At 53.4% G+C, this 19641-nt stretch overlaps 8 protein-coding genes and 1 non-coding gene across 9 annotated transcripts; 4 read left to right on the top strand and 5 right to left on the bottom strand.

Annotated features, from left to right (window-relative positions):
• Positions 1 to 522: 522 nt before the first annotated feature.
• On the top strand, positions 523 to 638 carry W97_02258. Its single transcript, XR_552285.1, has one exon. It is a non-coding gene; the product is annotated as a 5S ribosomal RNA (ribosomal RNA).
• A 589-nt stretch (positions 639 to 1227) lies between these two features.
• Positions 1228 to 4226, top strand: W97_02257 (uncharacterized protein; the record flags this gene model as incomplete). Its single annotated transcript, XM_007780158.1, has 7 exons — positions 1228 to 1323; positions 1381 to 1996; positions 2047 to 2144; positions 2197 to 2439; positions 2492 to 2851; positions 2900 to 3143; positions 3193 to 4226. The coding sequence occupies 7 exons, from the start codon at positions 1228 to 1230 to the stop codon at positions 4224 to 4226; spliced, it is 2691 nt and encodes an 896-aa protein (XP_007778348.1).
• A 1116-nt stretch (positions 4227 to 5342) lies between these two features.
• Positions 5343 to 6882, top strand: W97_02256 (uncharacterized protein; the record flags this gene model as incomplete). The annotated part of the gene is made up of 4 exons (XM_007780157.1): positions 5343 to 5348; positions 5402 to 5538; positions 5616 to 6068; positions 6123 to 6882. 4 exons carry the CDS (start codon positions 5343 to 5345, stop codon positions 6880 to 6882), a joined length of 1356 nt encoding a protein of 451 aa, XP_007778347.1.
• Positions 6883 to 7208: 326 nt separating this feature from the next.
• On the bottom strand, positions 7209 to 8103 carry W97_02255 (uncharacterized protein; the record flags this gene model as incomplete). Its single annotated transcript, XM_007780156.1, has 2 exons — positions 7209 to 7487; positions 7846 to 8103. 2 exons carry the CDS (start codon positions 8101 to 8103, stop codon positions 7209 to 7211), a joined length of 537 nt encoding a protein of 178 aa, XP_007778346.1.
• A 1224-nt stretch (positions 8104 to 9327) lies between these two features.
• W97_02254 (uncharacterized protein) lies at positions 9328 to 9783 on the top strand (the record flags this gene model as incomplete). The annotated part of the gene is made up of 1 exon (XM_007780155.1): positions 9328 to 9783. One exon carries the CDS (start codon positions 9328 to 9330, stop codon positions 9781 to 9783), a length of 456 nt encoding a protein of 151 aa, XP_007778345.1.
• Positions 9784 to 10089: 306 nt separating this feature from the next.
• W97_02253 (uncharacterized protein) lies at positions 10090 to 10989 on the bottom strand (the record flags this gene model as incomplete). The annotated part of the gene is made up of 2 exons (XM_007780154.1): positions 10090 to 10745; positions 10821 to 10989. 2 exons carry the CDS (start codon positions 10987 to 10989, stop codon positions 10090 to 10092), a joined length of 825 nt encoding a protein of 274 aa, XP_007778344.1.
• A 497-nt stretch (positions 10990 to 11486) lies between these two features.
• On the bottom strand, positions 11487 to 12617 carry W97_02252 (uncharacterized protein; the record flags this gene model as incomplete). The annotated part of the gene is made up of 2 exons (XM_007780153.1): positions 11487 to 11889; positions 11986 to 12617. 2 exons carry the CDS (start codon positions 12615 to 12617, stop codon positions 11487 to 11489), a joined length of 1035 nt encoding a protein of 344 aa, XP_007778343.1.
• Positions 12618 to 14593: 1976 nt separating this feature from the next.
• Positions 14594 to 16429, bottom strand: W97_02251 (L-asparaginase; the record flags this gene model as incomplete). Its single annotated transcript, XM_007780152.1, has 4 exons — positions 14594 to 14854; positions 14907 to 15145; positions 15202 to 16177; positions 16400 to 16429. The coding sequence occupies 4 exons, from the start codon at positions 16427 to 16429 to the stop codon at positions 14594 to 14596; spliced, it is 1506 nt and encodes a 501-aa protein (XP_007778342.1).
• Positions 16430 to 17656: 1227 nt separating this feature from the next.
• W97_02250 (uncharacterized protein) lies at positions 17657 to 18289 on the bottom strand (the record flags this gene model as incomplete). The annotated part of the gene is made up of 1 exon (XM_007780151.1): positions 17657 to 18289. The coding sequence occupies one exon, from the start codon at positions 18287 to 18289 to the stop codon at positions 17657 to 17659; it is 633 nt and encodes a 210-aa protein (XP_007778341.1).
• Between the last annotated feature and the right edge of the window lie 1352 nt (positions 18290 to 19641).

The following is a 19641-nucleotide window of genomic DNA, read 5'->3' as shown; positions in this document are numbered from 1 at the left end:
GAGGGTGCACTCAGTATTTGCAAAGGTCTAGGGAGCATTCATGACGGTGTCGCTACGAGTTATGATTATGAAGGCATTGTACAGGAACATTCATACAGCAGGATTGTCGTCAGGAACGATGAGCTGCACGGCGTTGCCAGACTCTTAGTACTCGTAGTAATCTTAGTATCTGGAGTGTGGAATATGCATACACGTTGAATGCTGATCCACATCTGTATAGCAGAGTGCGTTGAGTACACTGAGTGTGCCAGAACATAACACTGCTGTCACTGAATAACATCTCGATTTCTATGAACCTTGCTTTCTGAGGAAGCGGTCGCCGACGCAACGCTCAGTGCCCTGGCCCAAAAGACAACCGTGATACGTGTTTTGCTATTCCTGCTCAACTGCTATGTCAGTCAACCTCCAGGCTTTCGACGCGGTAGCGGCAGCCTGCAACGTGTGAGGCAATGCCACCATCGAATTAAGAGGCACGCCTACGTGCAGCTCAGATGTTGACTTCTTCCCCTCTGGTAAGCACATACGGCCACAGATCAAGGAAAACATCGGATCCCGTCCGCTCTCCTGCAATCAAGCCTTGAATCGGTGGGTTAGTAGTTAGGTGGGTGACCACTAGCGAATACCTACTGCTGTATGTTTTTGCCTTTAAAATTTTCTTCTGCCTAGTACAAAGTACTCCTTTTGCTATTGTTTCTTTTTCTCCTGAACGTGGCTGGACTATGGAAAGGAGAGTTGACATGGCGCTGACATTAATCATAACCACGAGCCCAACTGGCGTTGTTATCAAGAGATTGAAACACTTCTCCAAAGGCATTTCCCTGCCTTCTATACATGCACTATATCCAGCTCATTTGGTATGAAGTTGGGATCGAGCTGGAATTGCCCACATGTCTTCTAGGTTGGCAATCATATTGCAGTGACCAGACTTGATCAAAAGCCACAAGTCAAACATACATGAAGCTGCTGTTCATGCCACGATGTAATTGCGACTCCGGCTCAGTCGCAATCTTATGCTGAACAAGTTATGTAGAAAGCGCGAGCATGTAGTGCTGTTTGGTTGACGACAAAGGCCGACTTCTTGGCGCATACATTGGCGGCCTGAGGTGTTGAAGGCAGCACTTCCTGTCAGCCACCTACTACCTACTGAGAAACCGCATCCGCTACCCTCGCTCGCACGATTCAATGACAGGAACCTAGACTGGCCTTAGAACTTCCCTTAGCCCGACAATGGGCGCATCCGACTCCAAGCTCGTGTTCAAGCAGGGCATCTTCCGGCTCTCTGAAGAGAAAAGCATACCAGCGGATGATGCATACTGGACTGGCGTATGGAGCGCCCTCCGAGAGTACCTTCGTTAAGCCTAATGCTAACTGCAAGCATAGTTCTGGGAGCTTCCGGAGTCCGCAGACGATGTCTTCTCCCTCTTCTCCCCCGCAGATGTCCGCCGTACTAGAGACAACTCCATAGCGAACCTCGAGACTCTTATACTCGCCGTGTCCTCCAGATTGTGCATATTACGGAATCACCCCTCTTTTCCAGATCCTGAGCTTGCGCCCGAACGAGATGCGCTCAATTGCATACGGGTACTCACTCGCGTTCTCCCCTACATCTACGAAGCCGACCACCTGGAAGCGTGGGAAGACAAGTTCTTTTGGGGAAAGCGGAGGAAAAGGAGCAGGAAAGCCCAGGTCGCAAAGGCCGAAGTGCTGTTCGACGGGGCACATCCTGATAATACAACGAGAGGTGATGCGCCTGAGTTCGAGGAAGCCAAACCGCTAGCTGAGGAACTCATTGATACCCTAATCGACCTATTGTTCTTCTCGGACTTCACGTTACCGAAAGCGCCCGCAGGAAAGAACAAGGTCACGTACGCAATATGGCAGACTGGTGTCGGTTGCAACACGCCCGTCACCTCCAGCAAAGAATCCGAGAGCAATCGGCAAGAGATTTTGAGGCTGCTTCTCGCTTTAGCTAGCAAATCAATGTATATGTCTCCCAGTAGGTCCCTCTGCTCGTTCAAGTGGATGCCGTGATCTGACTCAACCCAGACGTTCTGCCGGTCAAGGGCGTGAAGGCCATAACATACATGGCGACATGTCCGGACAAGCAAGTCGTGCTCTCTCTGCTCTGCTCCCTGCTCAATACGGTCCGTGCTCTTGTCTGTATACGTTGTGGTCTCGTTGTTAATTCGAATGCAGACGCTCAAGTATAACCCTGCGACATGGCGCGTACCCTATGATCACGTAGTCTTCAAGGACCCGAAACAGGTCCTTGTGACCTACTGCCTTCAACTGCTCTTGGTTTTGATCCTTTATCCTATACCTGAACCAGGCAACGGGGTTCCACCTAAGAACTATTTTCGACATTTCATTGGTAGACTGCACCGTCCGCAGGACTTCCAGTTCTTAGTAGACGGCATGACAAGAATTCTGAACCAGCCTGTACGCTGTCGCCTTATGTATCGTATGCGAACCCATGCTGAACATCTTACAGTTACAGGCAACTAGCTCGTATCTCCCGGGAAGTCAGAAGTCTTTGACTTGGGCACCTGAGATGATAATGCTTTTCTGGGAAGCGTTGCAATGCAACAAGCGTTTCCGATCATTCATCATAGACACGGACCGTGCTCATGACTTCATGGTGCTGGTGTTGTTTTACGCTATCGATCAGAGGAACGAGCCCTCGAAACAAGGCCTTGTTCGCATGTGCATCTTCGTGCTTCAGACGCTGAGCGCTGAGCCAAACTTTGGCAAGAGCTTGAACAAGACCTTTGAAGGCCAAGAGACGCTTCCAGCCAGTATTAGAATACCCAATTTCCATGGCACTTATGCAGACTATCTCATAACGGCAGGTGTACATCCTGGGACGATACCGAGAAACGGAGTGCTGACAGTTGAATAGTCTATCTACACCCTCCTCACCACCGGCAAAGGAAAACTGGATGCCGTTTACCCTGCCCTTCTAGCTATCATTAACAACATCGCCGCATACACCGAAAACCTGGGCCGCGCATCGAGCTCGAAGCTGCTGCAGCTCTTCGGTTCTATGTCATCTCCTGGCTTCCTCCTTGCAAATGATAGCAATCACACGCTGCTACACTCATTGCTTGAGGCCATGAACGCCATAATCGAGCATCAATACAGCAGTAAGCTGTGCTGCGACCTGTGGAAGAGACGTTGCTGACTGGATTTTAGAAAACCCTAACCTCGTCTATGCAATCCTACGGTCAAGGAAACGCTTCCAAGCCCTTCGTGACTTCACCCTCGAAGGCGCGCAGGAGGAAATCGACCGCCAGGCTCAGCAAAGGAAAGATCAGGGCACCGAGGCCACCCCCGGCCGCACCAGCTCCACTGACAGCCTGCGCAGCCCTATCAGAACCCGCACGCCGAGTCTCGGCAACGTTCCGGAAGAGAATGCCGCCTTCACCATCGGCGATGACGATGACTCTTCCGACACCGACATCCCTCAAACCTCCAGCCCGAAGCCCGTCTCATCCCACAGCGTATCCCACTCCACCAGCTCCTCTCGCGCCGCCTCCATCTCCTCCACAACCGACGAAACGCTCCCGCTCCAACTGCGCGGCATGTCGGAAAAAGCGCGCGGAAAGATGCCAATCAACACGCCCGCCTTCGCCCGCCAAAACAGCAGCTCGACCTCCCTCTCCAGCAGCCTCTCTCCCACAACCTCCTACCACCACCAGCAGGTCGGCCTAGGCGCAAACGCCGCTTTCACGCCCACCCCCTCCTGGCTGGAGTCCTGGCTCCCCTCCCTCCCCCTCCACACAATCCTCACCCTAATCTCCACCCTCGCGCCCACCATCCCCCTCGACGACCCTTCCGCCGCCCTCGCGGCCCTAGTCCACACGCCCGCACCGCCCGGCATCGAGCCCTCTGCGATCCGAGTGCACCTGTTCGAGTGGAGCGCGCTGAGCCTCGGCTGGTACGAGAGCCTGCTGTGGGGCTTCGTGTTTGTGAGCGAGGGCTTGGTTGCGAAGGGGAGTATGGGCGTCTGGAATGGGACCGCGATTAAGCTGTTTAGGGTCCAGGAGACGGGGCCGCAGCCGGTGAGTTTGAGGGATCCGAGGGGTGCGGTTGATGCGGTGGGGAGTAATCTTGTGCAGAGGATTGGGAGCTTGAATGTCGGGTTGAGGGGGAGTGGAGGCGGAGGAGGTGGTGGGAATGGGCAGGGTGGAGGCGGGAATGGGAGAGGGATCGTGAGGGATGTGTGAGGCGTGTTGCGCGTGCGTTTGCCGGTTAAGCATCATTTGACAGCGGCTGTGAACTGTGGTTGTCGCGGATGCAATGGTTAGCATCCGGTTGGTGACCGGGCGGTCCGAACGATGCGAACTGGTCAGGCGGTCTGGTTCGAGCAAAGGCTCCGAAAAGCATTCATTGGCGTCTCATTGGTAGAAGCTGGAAATGTAGAATGAACTCGTTTGCAGCAGTTTGGTGTTTGCCACCGCCAGTCAGTCGACCCATGGGTCGACAATGAACCGGCATGTGGTGATCAGTATCTCCTGCCTGAATTGTGAGGAAAGCCTTGACGGGAATGGGGCTATGAGAGGGCAAATCGATTGTAGCGAGCTCCTGAGAGCCTTAGGATGCACTTCGAACCCCTCATTGGTGTCCCTGAGAAGGCAGGCTACTTATCTAAACCTGCAGTAGTGGTTCTTGCCACAGGAGGTCAATTCGATCGCCCGACGAATGAACAGGAGGGGCTGCATCCGAGAACCTCAGGTTGCTTTCGCGAGGAGCAGTTATCTGGAGCTTCGCTGCAACCGAGATGTTAGAATCGGGACAATGCACTTGCGGCCTCGCCAGGCTGTGCAGTAATTCCTTCTGCAGGACCAATACTTCGAGCGAAGATGATCTGGTGTTGCGGTAAATATAGCAGCTAAGCCCTGTTCCAGAACGTTGTTCCGCGTCAATCCTCGCCTTAAAACCCGTTAGGGGCAGCCTCAAATCTGAAAATCGGCACAGCCACTGTGGCTATAGCGCAGGGTTTGCCCGGTAAGCGCTTGTGGCGAGTGCATTCATCTGGCGAACGGGCCATACAGAGACTCTGGTCGGCCTCGAATTTCGCGAGCTATGGGGATTTGGGGGGAGCTTTGCGGAGCACGCGTGGTCCTGCGATTGTCAGTCGGGTGCTGCTAAAACGGCCTTGGAACGGTCCTTGCCGATGCCTGAGATTGGCGGCGCCTTAACTGATCGTGCTGCCCATGGGGTGCTGGCTCGATGTGTTTCAAGCTGTTGAGGACCATGGTTGTATTTGATGATTTCTTTACATGGCGACACTTCCCATACTCCATGAGGAGAGTGACGCTGTGGGAATTGAATCTTATAGCATGCATGTGAGTATCTTCCATTGCTACGCGCAAAGCTCGAAGTTGATGGTCGACTTTAGGTTTCTTCACGCTATCTGGACTTGACCAGACAGAAATTAGAATTGACAAGACTACCGCGCGAGCTGCAACTTCCGCAGCACAGGAAGTGGCAGTACGGGACCCCGAAGGCTGCGCTCGAGCCTCTGGTAGACTTCTGGTAAGTGGCTGGCTGTTGTTACGCAATTGCCGTGAGACTTGGCAGAAGTTGAGGTGATTGTGCTAACGTAGTCGCAGGCTTGAGCACTACGACTGGCGCGCGCAAGAAAGCCATTACAATAGCACCCTTCCACAGTGGAGAACAACCGTTACGCCCAGCGGACCAGACGGCGAGGAGGCAGTGCATACACCTCTGCGTGTGCACTTTGTTCACAAGGCTTCTCAACATCCGAATGCGATCCCGCTTCTCTTCGTTCATGGATGGCCTGGGAGCTTTCTCGAAGTCAGCAAGGTCATCGATGCGCTTACCGAACCGACGACTGCATCTGCCGCGAACCCATTCCGGGATGCTGGAAACCATGGCGAGACTCGGGTGCGAGCATTCCATGTCGTCGCGCCGAGTATTCCTGGATTTGGCTTCAGCGACGCTAGTATGGATGAAGGATTCGGATTAAAGGAGACAGCAGAGATGTTTGACGTCCTGATGAAACGACTGGGCTACAATAAATACGTGGCGCATGGTGCCGATGGGTAAGTTAACCTCCACTTCCAGTCTGGAGAGTGGTATGCTAATTCTTGTTGTAGGGGCTTCAAGGTGTGTCGAATGCTGGCGCTGAAAAATCCTGAGAGCTGTTTGGCGGTCCATACCAGCTCCTCCAAGCTTCCAATGCCCGCATTGCGTCGAAGACCGCTCGAATGGCTGAAATACCACACGGCGCGTTTGACCGGTGCGCGCGCGCCCTGGCTTCGCTTTGGGTATACACCAACGGATATGCTTCCGATCCGGCATAGCTCTTACGAAAGAGAGTTTCTCGTAACCGACACCTCTTCAAGCATGCCATCTGTAAGGTACGCACAGCGCCCTCAGACCACAGCATACGCGCTGTGCGACTCACCTGTTGGTCTCTTGGCCAGCATGCTCGACGTATTGTACACATCTTCCGACGCCTATACTTGGACGCCGCGAGAGATAATCAATTGGACGATGATGCAGTGGTTACCAGGTCCGGAAGCTGGGCTACGTTGGCTGCGACAGGTACAGGCGGACACCTCCTTTCTCTGGGATGACTACAGCGCAGTCCCTTTGGGCATCAGTCAGTTCAAAACTAGTGGCGAGACATCGAGTCCGCCAGTATGGGCTGCGGCCTTTCAGAATCTGAAATGGGTGAAGAGACATGAACGGTTCGCGAGATGCCCGGCTTGGGACGCGCCAGAGCAATTGGTCCTCGACATCCGGGACTTCGTGAGGGAGATGATTTATGGTCGACATGTGAACTTCGAGATCCATGCAAACGAAGTGCAACCGCTGGAACTTACCGACGCTGACGCTGGTAGACCTCAGTAACAAGGAGCTCAGAGCCGGTCTCAGAGCTGATGTCCTGACGACAATTCGCCTCCGCTATTTTTATTAGATTCTCGGCTGTCGTAGCTCACTGTGGTGTTTTGGTGCAGGCGGCGTTTCACTGTAAAGGTGACATGGTTTTCTTTTTTGTAGATATGGCGCATCTGTTTCCACTTTTAATGCTGACAGCCATCGGAGAGCCACCGTAATATATAGACTCCACCTAGCATAAACTTTTGTGCTCCCATTCCATGAAATGGGCACTTCATCCGAACATCGCGCACCCGAAACAACACTCAGTTGGACTCGCACGCATCGACTCGATCCACTTAAGCAGGGGCTGGGCCTTGACACTCAGGAAAACCGGCATTGAACAGTATCGCTCCGATGTTGGCTTCCACGAAACTCTTCTTGATCCTACGGGTATCTTTCTCAAGGATAAGGTAGTCAATTCCTAGCACTTGGGCTGGCGCGGAATTATCTACCCAGTGGACCGCTATGTTGCTGCAGTCATGAAACCAGTCAAGAGCGGTGTAAACGGTCATCGTGTTGGCAGTAGAGCCGATTTGCCTCTCGATAAACTGAGCTTTGGATGTTGTAGCGGTAGACTGGGAGGGTTGTCAGCCGCAGTTAATGTAGGGTGTCCAGGCTTGTGAAATGGATTTTGACATGTGGGCAGATTTCTCATGAAAGTGTATGATAGGTATGCACCCATGCGAGTGACAGAAATTGCCGGACTTCTAAAATACCGGACTTACTACTCACTCCCAAATCACCGAAATTTATGAGATTCACCATGTCTTTGAAGATCTTTACTCTAGCCATCCTACCTCCAGGTGTGGCTTGCACATGTTATGTGGCAGCATATCATGAAGAATCGCGCCTATTCATGACCTCCCTAAGCTGACTGAAGACCTATCTGTTTTTCGGAGTCCGGCAATTTCTGTCACCCACGTGGCACCATACATTCTGGCCCGTAGGGAAGTTCAAACCTCCAGATTGCTCAACGAAATCTTCGGTCAGGGTTCGTTCGGCAACTGCAGGATCAAATCCTGCCTCGAAGAAAGAGAAAAACAGCTGAACGATATCATATGCCTCTCGGTCAGTGAGGTAGCCTTTTCCTTTGTGCCCGCCCTTCCCTTTACCGTCATCCTGGGGATGCGCTAGGATCAGGGGCGCTAGGGTAAGTGCATAGAAAAGAAGGGACTTGATGTTCAGCATCATATTTTGGCTCGCTGAGGGGCGCTTTGGACTTTTATAAGGAACTGATCCTGCAACGAATGCAGCTACGTCTTGATATAGGAAAGTACGCGCGTAAGCTGCCAAGGCGCAATAATGGTCTCCATCAACTTATGATATGTTCTCGATCCATTAGGAAAACATGAAGCTGGTCATTGCAACATAAAATCCCGCTGGCGCGAATAACATGGAGTAATCGATAGCGGCGATACGAGATCGTGCTTACAACTATTGGTGCCCACGTTGAGGATAAGAAAGAGCTGAAGGCAGAGGCGGCTTACTATCAGCAAAAGGAGAGAGATACCGTTTGAGGCATCATCGAACAAGACTTGTAGATGTTGTGCCGTAATGTCGATACTCTTACGAAGGATGGTGTTTGTGGATGCCAGCTCCAGCACAGCAAATTGCGGAGTGGACGCGGCGACGGGTGATCCCGCGACGCGACATCAGGCAGGGGATTGGCGACTCTGAATGTCCGTCAAGGCAGAGCTCAGGGTTTTTGATGACCAAGAGCACACTCATGATCATTCATATATCTCTTCCCGCAGCTGGCGACAAGATATGTTTCGCACTTGCATGATCAGTGTGACGACCGAGCGGATCTACAATCACTTGCGGGGATAAGTACTGTAACCACCATACTCAATCTATACGATGAAGGCAGTCCGCTTTGCTGCAATCTCCGCTCACTGCCTCGAACGCCTGAAGGATCCCGGATCAGGAATCGACACTCAGGAAGCCAGCTCTACAATCACGTTGACAAACGATGATAATCTGAGTTGGCTAGATGATCGCAGTTCCAGCTCAGTCGCAACAAAATGACGAGCAAACACCTTGTTAGAAAGCGATGATTCCAACTACGAGAGTCTTCTAGCTCCTCACGAGTGCAACGCCTTCCTCTAATTTAGCGACTTAAATACCGCCCCAGCTAAGCATCATCTTAGAAACCTGAGCAATGCAGGAGGAGTTCAAAGCCACCGACGGTGGAGCTTTAAATTGTGATGAGAGTAACACAGCATCAGACGCGGCTTAGGTGACGACAGCAAACGCATGAAGCTGATTGTGAAAATGAAAGCTGGTCTCTTTGAGGTGTCCTTGAGACAATTACACTGGCGAAATGTTTGCTGCTTAGCACTTATGGGACATAAGAAGCACGCATGAAGAACGCAACATCATCCAAACCCAACCTTTACCAAAGCCACAAGAAATATGACTGAGGAAGCCATGGACGACAAAACTATCATCATCATCACATTTGTAGCACTTCTGACCGTCTGCTTTATGGCCCTCGGCAGCGTGATCCACCAACTGAGCAAAGAGATCTCCAGAAGCCGCGACGACATCTTATCCAGTCTATCTTCCCTACGGGATGCTATCCTACTCCTGAACCAAGACGCGATCACACAGCTCCATAATGGCTCACTCATCATGGCCAATCGACTGGCCGAACTGCGGAACATGGAAGCAAGCCTTGCTGATATTCAGCGCGGCACGGATGGGATACGAGCGGACGTGGCGCGTTTGAAGCGGTTGGCTGACTCTCTGGAGCCTCAGCTACGGAGGATGCGGGATGTGCCGGCGGCTGATTTTAGATCGAGTGCTAGTGCTGGAGCGAGTGCGGACGATGGATTGGATGCTGATGTTGGATCAAGTGCTGATGTCTAATACGATGGGATCTTGCGAGAACGTGGGGATTGGAGCCCACGTTGATGAGACGAACAGGATGTCAGGAGTAGGAGCGTGGTTTTACAATCATTGGTCAGATTTTCAGTGTTCACTGGAAGGTGGTCATGGAAGATCTGTATATCATCAATACACACTACGACTCTTGATCGCTGTGGGCTGCTCTAAAGCGGCTGCCCACTATTCTTCGCAGCCTTGATGAATTTGTACATCGAGTTCGTTGCGCCTCGGAATGCCAACTTACTGTACACAAACAGACCATACCGTCAACGCCTCTGCATGCCTTTCCTACTTCCTCCCCTTCTTATTGTTCTTCTTCCTATGACTATTCCCATCCCTCCCCTTCGCCCCCGTCCCCAGCGCCTGACTCCTCCTCTGATACTGCCTAACCAAATTCTCCACACTCCCCGCATCATGTTTCGGCTGGCGCATATAATACAGTCTGGCCCTCCTCGCTCGTTTCTCCTTCCTCTGCACGACCTCAATCCCTTCAACATTCGGGCTAAACAGCTTAACCCACATCTCGACGCCCACCCTCGTCAGCTGGCCACGCAGCAGGATCGCAGAATCCACACCCCGCCGTCGGATGTTGATGCACACGCCCGCGAACTGGTCGCTCTGTCCGCTGCCCGGCCGGAACCGCACGAGCAGTATGTCGCCCACCTTGGCAGCTTCGATGTTCGACTTGTCGAAGAGGCGGCGGCGCGCGCCTGTCGGGTCGAGCAGCTGGAGTTGGGCGTCCTCAACAGCTTTTACGGGGTCCGGGCAGGTTTTCTTAGGGTTTGGAGGTGCGACAACGAAGCGCATGCGCTTCATTTCGTGGGCCGGCTTTACGACGCCGGGGAGGGTGGTGCGGCAGCCGGGGAGGTGGAATTGGGCGACCTTGGCGGAGGGGATGTATATGGGCAGTGGAGGAGGCACGGATGCTGGAGATTCTGAAGATGCTGGAGGCATATGCCGTCAGTCTATGGACCTCAAGCAGACAGAGGCTCAGCGCTGATCTCGGAGTGTGTACATACGTCGCGCCTCTTCAACGGGTGGTGGTGGAGGAGGGACATCGGGTGCGGCGGAAGTTTCTGGGGTTGAGAGCCCCCATAATGCTCGTTGCTGGTGCTTCTGGATTCGCGCTTGCCGTAAAGCCGATTTCCAGCAGGCCAGCGGCCGATGCGTCGGACGTAATGTCGCCATTGGTGTTCACGAATGGTAGATGGGATGTTCTTGGTGCAGTCCGCTCGAGCTTCGCAGATGCGGCTGACTAAGCCGAAGTTTGACGCCCAGGTGGATGGAGTTGCGGACAACTTGGAGGCACTGATGGCGACCAACCCGCACCATGCTCCGCACGATATCTTGCAAGTGCTTGTGTTCAGCTTGTTCAGAATTTCCCTTCTACGCTCTTTGGTTCACAAACGACGTTCTTTTGAAGGCATTGCTAGCTCCTTCAGCTACTTAGATATAATCTAAAAAGCGCCTAAGCCAGGTGGCACGTGGATGCAACTAGCCATTCGACAGTCATTTTGGCTGCAAAAACCCGCTGGGCGCAAAGGTGCCGCAGCTCTTAAATGCATGCTAACTTTTGAGATGTCCATATGCCCAGCTGGGTCAAGAAGTTCCGACAGACCAACCGTTGCAACGCCGATTTGATGCTTTTACTTTTGACCAACCGAAAACCATGTTCAGCGTAATGCTCAGCAGCTTCCTCCGAAGTTCATCTCAGCCTCCTTTTGCGGCGTACCCGCGGGTGTCTCCACAGGCGTCTCCGCCAGCGTTTCCTCTCCGTCCATCCATGTCAGCCCGTTGGCAGACTCTTCAATTATGAACGCTTCGCCGGCGTATTCTTCTATGCTCCGCGGGCCTTCCCAAAGCTTCCACGCCTCTGCGGTACAGTTTTCCTCCAAATCTGGCCCGAAGTATGGCGCGCGCATTTGTCCAAGTGTCTGCTCTAGCGCCTCGAGGTGCTCGCGGTATCCGGTAGGTACGGGCACGTCGATGCATATAGGACCGCGGACATAGGTTACCGGACGATGGAGAGCGCGAGAAAAAGCTTGGCAGACTTCGCGAGGCGTGAGGTGCTCGAACGCGAGTGGAATCCTGTGAGCGAGGTTTTGTTAGCATCCTTAAGCCTGCTGCACGTCCCCAGCGGGGTAGTGCCTTATTTCAGCGTACAGTGAAAGGAGGGACACTCACCGATGCCCTGACCATTTCCTTGGGCCTTCTTTGAAGATCTGCAGAACCGCCGGACCGACGTCATGCTCTGCGTCTAGCCACGGCAACTTGTCATTCGGGTGGAAGGGTGCCTGCCAGATGAAGCTTCTGTCCGGCTGAAGCTCCATTCTGAACAAGGGGTAGGCCAAGCTGGTGAAGTTGTTGTGGTAGATACCGCAATATATGAAGGTTGCAGGGAGACCAATCTGGCGGATGTAGTTCTCAATGGTGAACTTCTGGGCCCACAGCGGTAGTGCTCGCCAACCCTTTCCATAGATTGAATGATCGGGCATGCTGCTATAGATCAGGTGCTGGACGCGGGCCTTCTTCGCCGCGTCGGCCATGGACCGGCCGATTGCAACTTCATCGCCCCAGTGGGTGGTGTTGATGAAGGCCAGCTGCGCGCCGTTGAAGAGGTCGGCGACGAAGGCCTTGTCTTGCAGAGATCCAACCCGGAAGTCGACATTGGGCAGGTTCGAGAGCTCTTCGGCGACGATGCCTACTTTGTCCCGTGACTGCGCCCGGACGTGCCATCCCACGGCTGACGCGACGCGAATGAAACTTGCCGATTGGCGGCCGGAGCTGTTGATGGTGACGACCGTCTTGCCCGGCATGCGAATCGAACGGGTAGCTAATGGGCTCAAACGTGGCTATGAGGGGGACGTCACGCCAAGTTCCGCGCGGTGTCAGGATTAAATGCGACTGAAGAATTGATCTGAATTTTTGACAGTGCGCGGATAGCGTCGGGTGTACAGCAGGCGACTTGGAAACACTTGGATGGTATCAGTCGAGGCGGCAGTGAGCCTTGACAATGCAAGGACCGACGATGAACCAAGCGGATATGTGTTGCGACGCCGTGGTTGACGGCCAGCGATGCGAGATGGCGGCTCTGGGATTGTACTGGGAGGTTCACACGCAAAGTTGAAGTTTAGAAGAGATACTTTGAGTGGAGATCAGCGGAACGGGAACATGGACGCTTATGCAGGTAAGCTGGATAAGGCGTTACTCTAATAAAGAGGTTGATATCGATTGTTCTCGAATCCTGGTTGTGCTTGCCGCAAGGGTCGGTAGAGGCCGTACGGACAGGGAAAAAGGGAGACGCCATTTAGGATGGGGCAGAGTGCGGCTAGTTAGGGGTGACGAGAGGAAGTCACGGAAGGCTCGAAAGCGCGGAGACGTCTGAAAAGAAGGCGGTTAAGCCATCGGTTTTGTGCGACTCGGCCATGTGTGTGGGCAGACGGTCAACGGGTTGAGGCAAGAGATCCTCGTCTTTTACCTAATAGCAGCGAGCTGGAGCCACCTGCAGTTCTGGCACGGGGCTTTGTGTTGAGCGAAGCAACTAATCAAGCGGCGGGGAGTCGTCCTGTGATGGCATTATTGGGAGCGGAGTGTGGAGATGTGGAGTTGTCAGCTGCCATCAAGCTGGACAGCTGGAAATCAACCAAATGGACAGCTGGGAAGCGGTGACGCTGTTTCTCGTGATGGGCGGCTGATTCTGCTGGCCAGCCGCCCCTGTTCGGCTGCAAATCCGTCCGCTCGGAGTCTTCGGCGGATGAGACTGCGGGGGGGGGGGTTCCCGTCTGGAAAGCCATCGCGGGGGCTGGCTTGGGATTCCCCAGGTGGCTCTCGGAGCGCTTCCCTCGTTCGGAGCAAACGCCTAGAAACTCATCTAAGGTATCACGCTCCCCGTGCCCCTTTATCGCATCCCTGGTCGCCAGGAACGGTAGTATCTTTTCGGTACCTTAGACTAGCATTCGTACGAGCGGACTCCAAGAGCGGGCTGTTGAGCCCCCCCGGCTAGTCTTGTACCCTCTAGCGGAAACCACATATAAAAAGCACCTCGCTTCTCGGGAACGCGACTAGCCCGATCATGGCCCCCCCTTGTAGATGCATCTGCATTGGCCCAGAGGCGGGCAGCGGCCCACAGCTCCGAAGCGGCTCGCTGCTCACGGAAAGACGCACCTAAAATAGGGCAGGAGGGGATAGGGCAAGAGATCGAAGCAGTAACAGCAGGCTCACGTGACGACCGCCTATCACGCATGTCCACATCGGTTCTCACGGCGCCTCCGCCGCAGGATCGCAAGTGTTGTAGATACTCCATTGGTGGGCAGCATAGTGTATCTTGTCCCTGCTAATTGCATGATGTCAAGCCAAGTTGGGACTCTCGGTAGTTAGCACTCACGATAACCAGGCGACCACGTCCGCAAGCCACGGCTTAGTGGGGTGCAGTTGGCTGAGAACGGAAACAGTATTCCGATAAGTCAAAAATAGCGAGACCTTGGGCGCTAGAGGTGAACAAACGCCTTTTCATCTATGCTTTCTCTATGAGGTATTTTCAATTGCCGCTGCATACGCCGCTCTTCCCAAGAGTGTGGGTGCGCTCGCCATGAGCACAGCTCTGACGAAACATCGCACCAATAATGAAGTGCTCCAGTAATGCCAAAGCGCGTTTGCGGATGTCTCATGACCTTTAGGAATGCAGCAATAGCCCAAACACCTGTGATGTGGAGACCTTCAAGTCAACTATGCGAATCCCTCCCCAATTCTCCTATGAAATCTGTCAGCGGTGCGGCTGTTTAGTCACGGCTCTTCAATCGTCAACGGAATATCCTGCTGCCCTCCAAAGAGCAGCGTCGCCTCTCCCTTCTTTCGCCTCAAGTCTTGCGGCTCTCATCTCTTCTGAGTATGGATGCGCTCCAGCCTCTCGTAAAAGCTCCACATGCTTCGCTAATCCAGCCTGCGCTGCAAGGAAGAGAGGAGTGCGACCTTCGCGGTTTCGAAGATGTACCGAGGCGCCCTGAGAAAGGAACTCGCGAAGTATCTCGACGTTCGGGCAGCGAGCGGCGAGGTGCTGAGGCACATGTTAAGCGCTGTTCCAGATCTAAGCTCCTGATTCTACTTACAAGAGGCGTATTTCCAGAGTAGTCCGTATCGTTGAGCAGCCACCTCTTCTCCCAGCGCATCACATCCAGGACACCCTGTAGGTCGCCTTCTTGCACCTTGTAGCCCAATGCAATAAGACTTGAGATTTCTGGAGTAAGTGTTCCGCTGTTCGGGTGCTGAAAATGCGTGCGAGAGGCCTCCGTGAGTTCGCCTCGTAGAGACACGCTCATGCGCTTAGCAATCTCCTGAGGCGTCGTATCTGTCACAGGTACGAGTCAGCTGAAATCCACTGAACATTTGAAGTTGAGCTATCACCTGGTAATGCCAACAAGTACGAAAGCTTAGTGAGTGCCGCCTCAGTCGTCATGTCCTGTCCAAACACAACCCCAGCCCTCCCAAGAACAGTAGCCGGCGCATAGAGCGGGCTAACGCTGCCGCTAAGGCATTGCGTTACGTTGACAATCACAGTCCCGCGCTTGACAGCATCCGCAAGCACCTTTGTCATGTCCGAATCCGGCCCGCCTGGCGTGTTCCCCGCGCCGTACGTCTCAAGTACCAACCCTCGGAGGCCTTCTTGGCGCAGGACGGCGTCTATCATGTTTGGCCTGATGCCGGGGAATATCCTGATGCACGCTACGTGTGCTGTATCCAGTCTCATTTGTATGTTGAATTCTTGCATCTCTGTTGGCCGGTATACTGCATCCCAGGAAACGTGTGTTTTTGTGGCAGATACAGTGGCTAGTGGCGGCATGTTCGGCGAAGCGAACGCGTTGAAGTCGTCTGCTGCCACCTTCGTTGCACGGTTACCGCGGAAGAGCTTGAAGTTGAAGAAGAGACAGACTTCCGGTATCATGAAGTGGCCGGCTATTATCAGAGACGATAAGAGGTTGTCCGTGGCATCGTTCTGGAGCTCCATCATTGGCGCTTGGGAACCCGTTAGGATGACCGGTTTACCCAAATTCTGCAACATAAAGCTGAGCGCAGAGCAGGTATACGCCAGCGAGTCGGTGCCATGTAGGATGACGAAGCCGTCGTACAGCTTGTAGTTCCAGTACACGCACTGAGCGATGTAGTCCCAGCCTTCGGCGTCGATGGAGCTGCTGTCCAACAACGTCTCAAACTCGTACACGGCATACCTCACGCGTCTGTCGTATGTGCTGACAGGAGTCCGCAGGCTCTGGATAGCCTTTCTGCTACCAGCGTCGTCGGTGACGATTTCGAGTGGCTCTGGGTATGAGCCGTCGTTGAAAGAAGGGCGCGGAGCCAAGCCAGACTTCAAGAACCCCCTAGCCTACGTGCCCGTGTCAGACGCAGCCTGGGTAAAGGTGAAAAGAAGAGCAGGTTGCAAAAAAGCATAGAAGGTGTTGTGCCGCATGCAATCAGGAATCTTAGGCTGACTCTACGAAATGCGGAGGGACAAGGCTATGAGCCTCAGGTGAAAGGTTGGAAAAACGCCGCGCAGCGGACAATGACTTTTACGGCTTGACAGAAGGTGAACAAAACTCATTCCTACCGGTACAAGCCCGTCTGGCGAGCGCTTCATGCATATTGTTCCACCCGTAATGATGATAAGGACTCGAGACTCTGGAAACTGCAACTCAGGTAGAGCAGCCATCATGACTCCGGCACGAGGCACAGCAACTTCAACAGCCCACTAGAGGGGTCCAGTCCAGTGAGAAGTCTTGACTTGGGATAATAACGTGACGCGTTGCGCTTATAAAGAGCGCACAAGATAGTGACAGGTTGACCAGACTTGTTTAACTCCCCCGGATCGGTACCAGGTCAACGAACGTATGTCAGATTGAATAGAGGTTTGAATCGCTATTGCGTAGATTACTCAGATAACCTTGGATGTTCAGATTTCGCAAGGCTCTAGTGCCTGAGACTCTGTGTTCAAGGTTGTGCAGGGGTTAAGACTGCGGCACGCGAAAATTCAACTGATAAAATTGGTCGCGTTGAACTTGCCGAGATCGGCAGGACCACGGCACCGCATTATTATGGCAGTACGAGCGAGTGAATGTCCTAGTAATTCAAACGTGTGCTCAGCTTAGTGGGCTCCTTCCGTCCAGGTGGTATAAATCTATGACACATACCTGGGTAGCGTATCTGTGCTGTGTGGTGTTGCAGTGAAGGTCTCAGGAATTGGGCTGATGTTGGATTTTCGGACCAAGGGACACCCGGAAAGGCCGTTGACGCATCTTTGCTCCAGCTTGTTTGATGCCAAATTCGCGATCAAACTAGACTCAGGATCCTATCAGTCATGAAGCAACTAGACCATTCCGCGTAGTAGAATGTAAATGACGTTCCAGCAGATTGGCTCTTTGATGCACCGATCACCTAAGGTGGCTTTAATTTATGGACTGTGCTTGAGGCCTATCCAGCTCCAGGCTCACGAGTAACTTTTCAGGCGGCAATCGACTTTTAAGATTGCTCTTAGACAGCTTCAAAAGCCTAGCCCTGGCGCGGTTCACATATTGGGCTTTCTACGTGTATACGAGTTCTTAGGCAGAGAAGATCGTTGTGGTTTGCAATGGACCTGGGTACCTGCGTTGTCACCCACGTGCAATTCCGGCTGTCAATTTCAACGGGACGGTCATTCAGACAGCAAAGGCGTCCTCAGAAGCCGGGCTGCTGACAGCAAACGCAAGGTGAAAAGACACTACTTGAGTCCATTGATTGCAGTGCCCAACTCAGTACTAGACGAGGAGATCATCCATGACCTGTTCGTGATAACAATAGACGTCGCTGAACACCCCAACTAGCCTGCAAATCATCGCGGCGTATCCAACTCATGTACCTGCTTCGTCGGACTCTGAAACTCGCTATACTGCGGCGCGGGCGTATTTTGCGGACTTGGCAGCTCCGCTGGAAGTTCCGCCTTTGGTGTTGCCGGCAGCTCAGCCTTGTAGCCGAAAGACTGCGGCTGCTGATACGACTGAGACGCGTATTGCTGGGGCGGGGATGCATAGTATCCATCACTGTTGGCTGGCGGCGCTTTCGGGTCGTTTACAAGAGTAGGACTTGTCGGATTGTTGTTTTTGGCTCCACGTCTGCGCTTACGCCAGAGGAAGACGAAGACGCCTGCAACGAGAAGCAGGACGCTGCCTCCTACGCCGACGGCGATACCAACGATTGCACCGGTGCCCAAGCCATTTGATCCATCATGAGTTGCTGCAGAGCCGGTTGAGCCTCCAGGAGGGCCCGTGACAGTGACAGTGGCTGGACCTGCGCCTGTAGCGAGCGAAAATACTGTCTCAGAGGCCCCAGCAACAACCACGATATCCTGCTGAGTAGTTGGCATCGAACGGGTTGAGTATCTTTCATCCAGACTGGTAGGTGTATATCCCGAGACAGGGACGAAAGTTGCTCCACTGGGCGAGAAGTAGAGGGTTGGGGTAGCCATGTCCGTAGGCAATGATAGAATAGGGTTAAGGACGCTGGGACCGGCGAACGCAGCTCGTAGGGGTCTCATGTCCAGGCAATTTTGCGTCGGCGTTAAATATTCTATGGCCTCATGCCATCGAGTCGTAAACGCTGGACAATTGTCACCACAGCTCATCGGGTGGTTGCATCCCCATGAATTCAGGTTGCCGCCGGTGTCGTTGCAATACACGAGGCCTACCCAGCTGGACATCTCTGCGAAGTTTAAAGTCAGTAAAGCCTACACGCAAACGTCTAAGGGTTAAACGAAAAGTGCATGGCGGCCGTTCGACCAGCAAAATTGCCGCCTGGAAGTCGGACGAAATGTGCATGGCGAGATTTTGACAGCAAAATCGCAGCTCAAGGTTCGGACGTAGAATGTTTGAAGGGCGTTCGAGTAATAGGATTGCCGTCCCAAAGGTCGAACGAAGAGTGCATGGCAGCGTTTCAACAGCGAAACTGCCGTCTATAGGACGTCGCCACACAAGTTTCGGCTGACTCTTGGTCGTATCAGGGAAACGTAGATGATAGACTCGACAAAGCAGCGCAAGAGAACAAGAGACTGAACGAACTCGTGTCGAACCCGCACTTCTTGGGGCATGTATAGTGCTGATAAGTTTCATCCGTACAGCCATACTGGTAAGTGATCGTGGTGTTTGGGTCCCAGCAGGAGTTGTCGCTGAGACAGATGTCGCCGTTTACGCAGCAAGATGAATGACCGGATCCACTAGAGCAGGGAACAATCGCAGACCCAGCTTGAGCACCGACGTCATAATAACATCGCCGAGCTGGGGCTAACTGAGCTTCGACGACGCGCAAGGAGATATTGCAGACCAAAAGGAGTGCCAATGGAAGAATTGAGAGATTGAGCATCGTTGACGAAAACATCGTGCGAGAGAGGTCCGACGACGGTAGAGAAACTGGTGTGACGTTATCTGCGGCCTCGCCCCGATATATCTCTCCGCAACAGAGATGGGGGCCAGAAAGGCTGAAGGGCTGGTTGTATGTGCGCCAGAGGCGCAGCTCCCAGTCTGTACGACAGCCTTCCGGAGCTCGCAGCGCACAAGGCTGACGGACAGCCGCATCTCGTTTGTTTGCGTCAGGTCAGCCTTCACCGTCTGAGCGGTTGCCCCTTGACGAGGCTGTGGAAGGCTGTCTAAAAATGGCAAACAGTCCGCGAGAGTGGCTTACAGTTCTCGCCAATCCGAGGACCCGTTCCAATTGACATTCTGGTGGCGCTGGCACAATTACCAGTGGAAACTGGCTGTTGAGGAGCGATGGCACTGGAGCAGTTCCGCCGATAACGTCTATCAATAAGGAGATGTCGAGGCGATG

This window comes from Coniosporium apollinis (assembly GCF_000281105.1).
Source record: "Coniosporium apollinis CBS 100218 chromosome Unknown supercont1.8, whole genome shotgun sequence".
Classification (NCBI taxonomy): domain Eukaryota; kingdom Fungi; phylum Ascomycota; class Dothideomycetes; genus Coniosporium; species Coniosporium apollinis.
The sequence above is the reverse complement of the archived record's forward strand: the minus strand, read 5'-3'. Positions and strand labels throughout refer to the sequence as shown.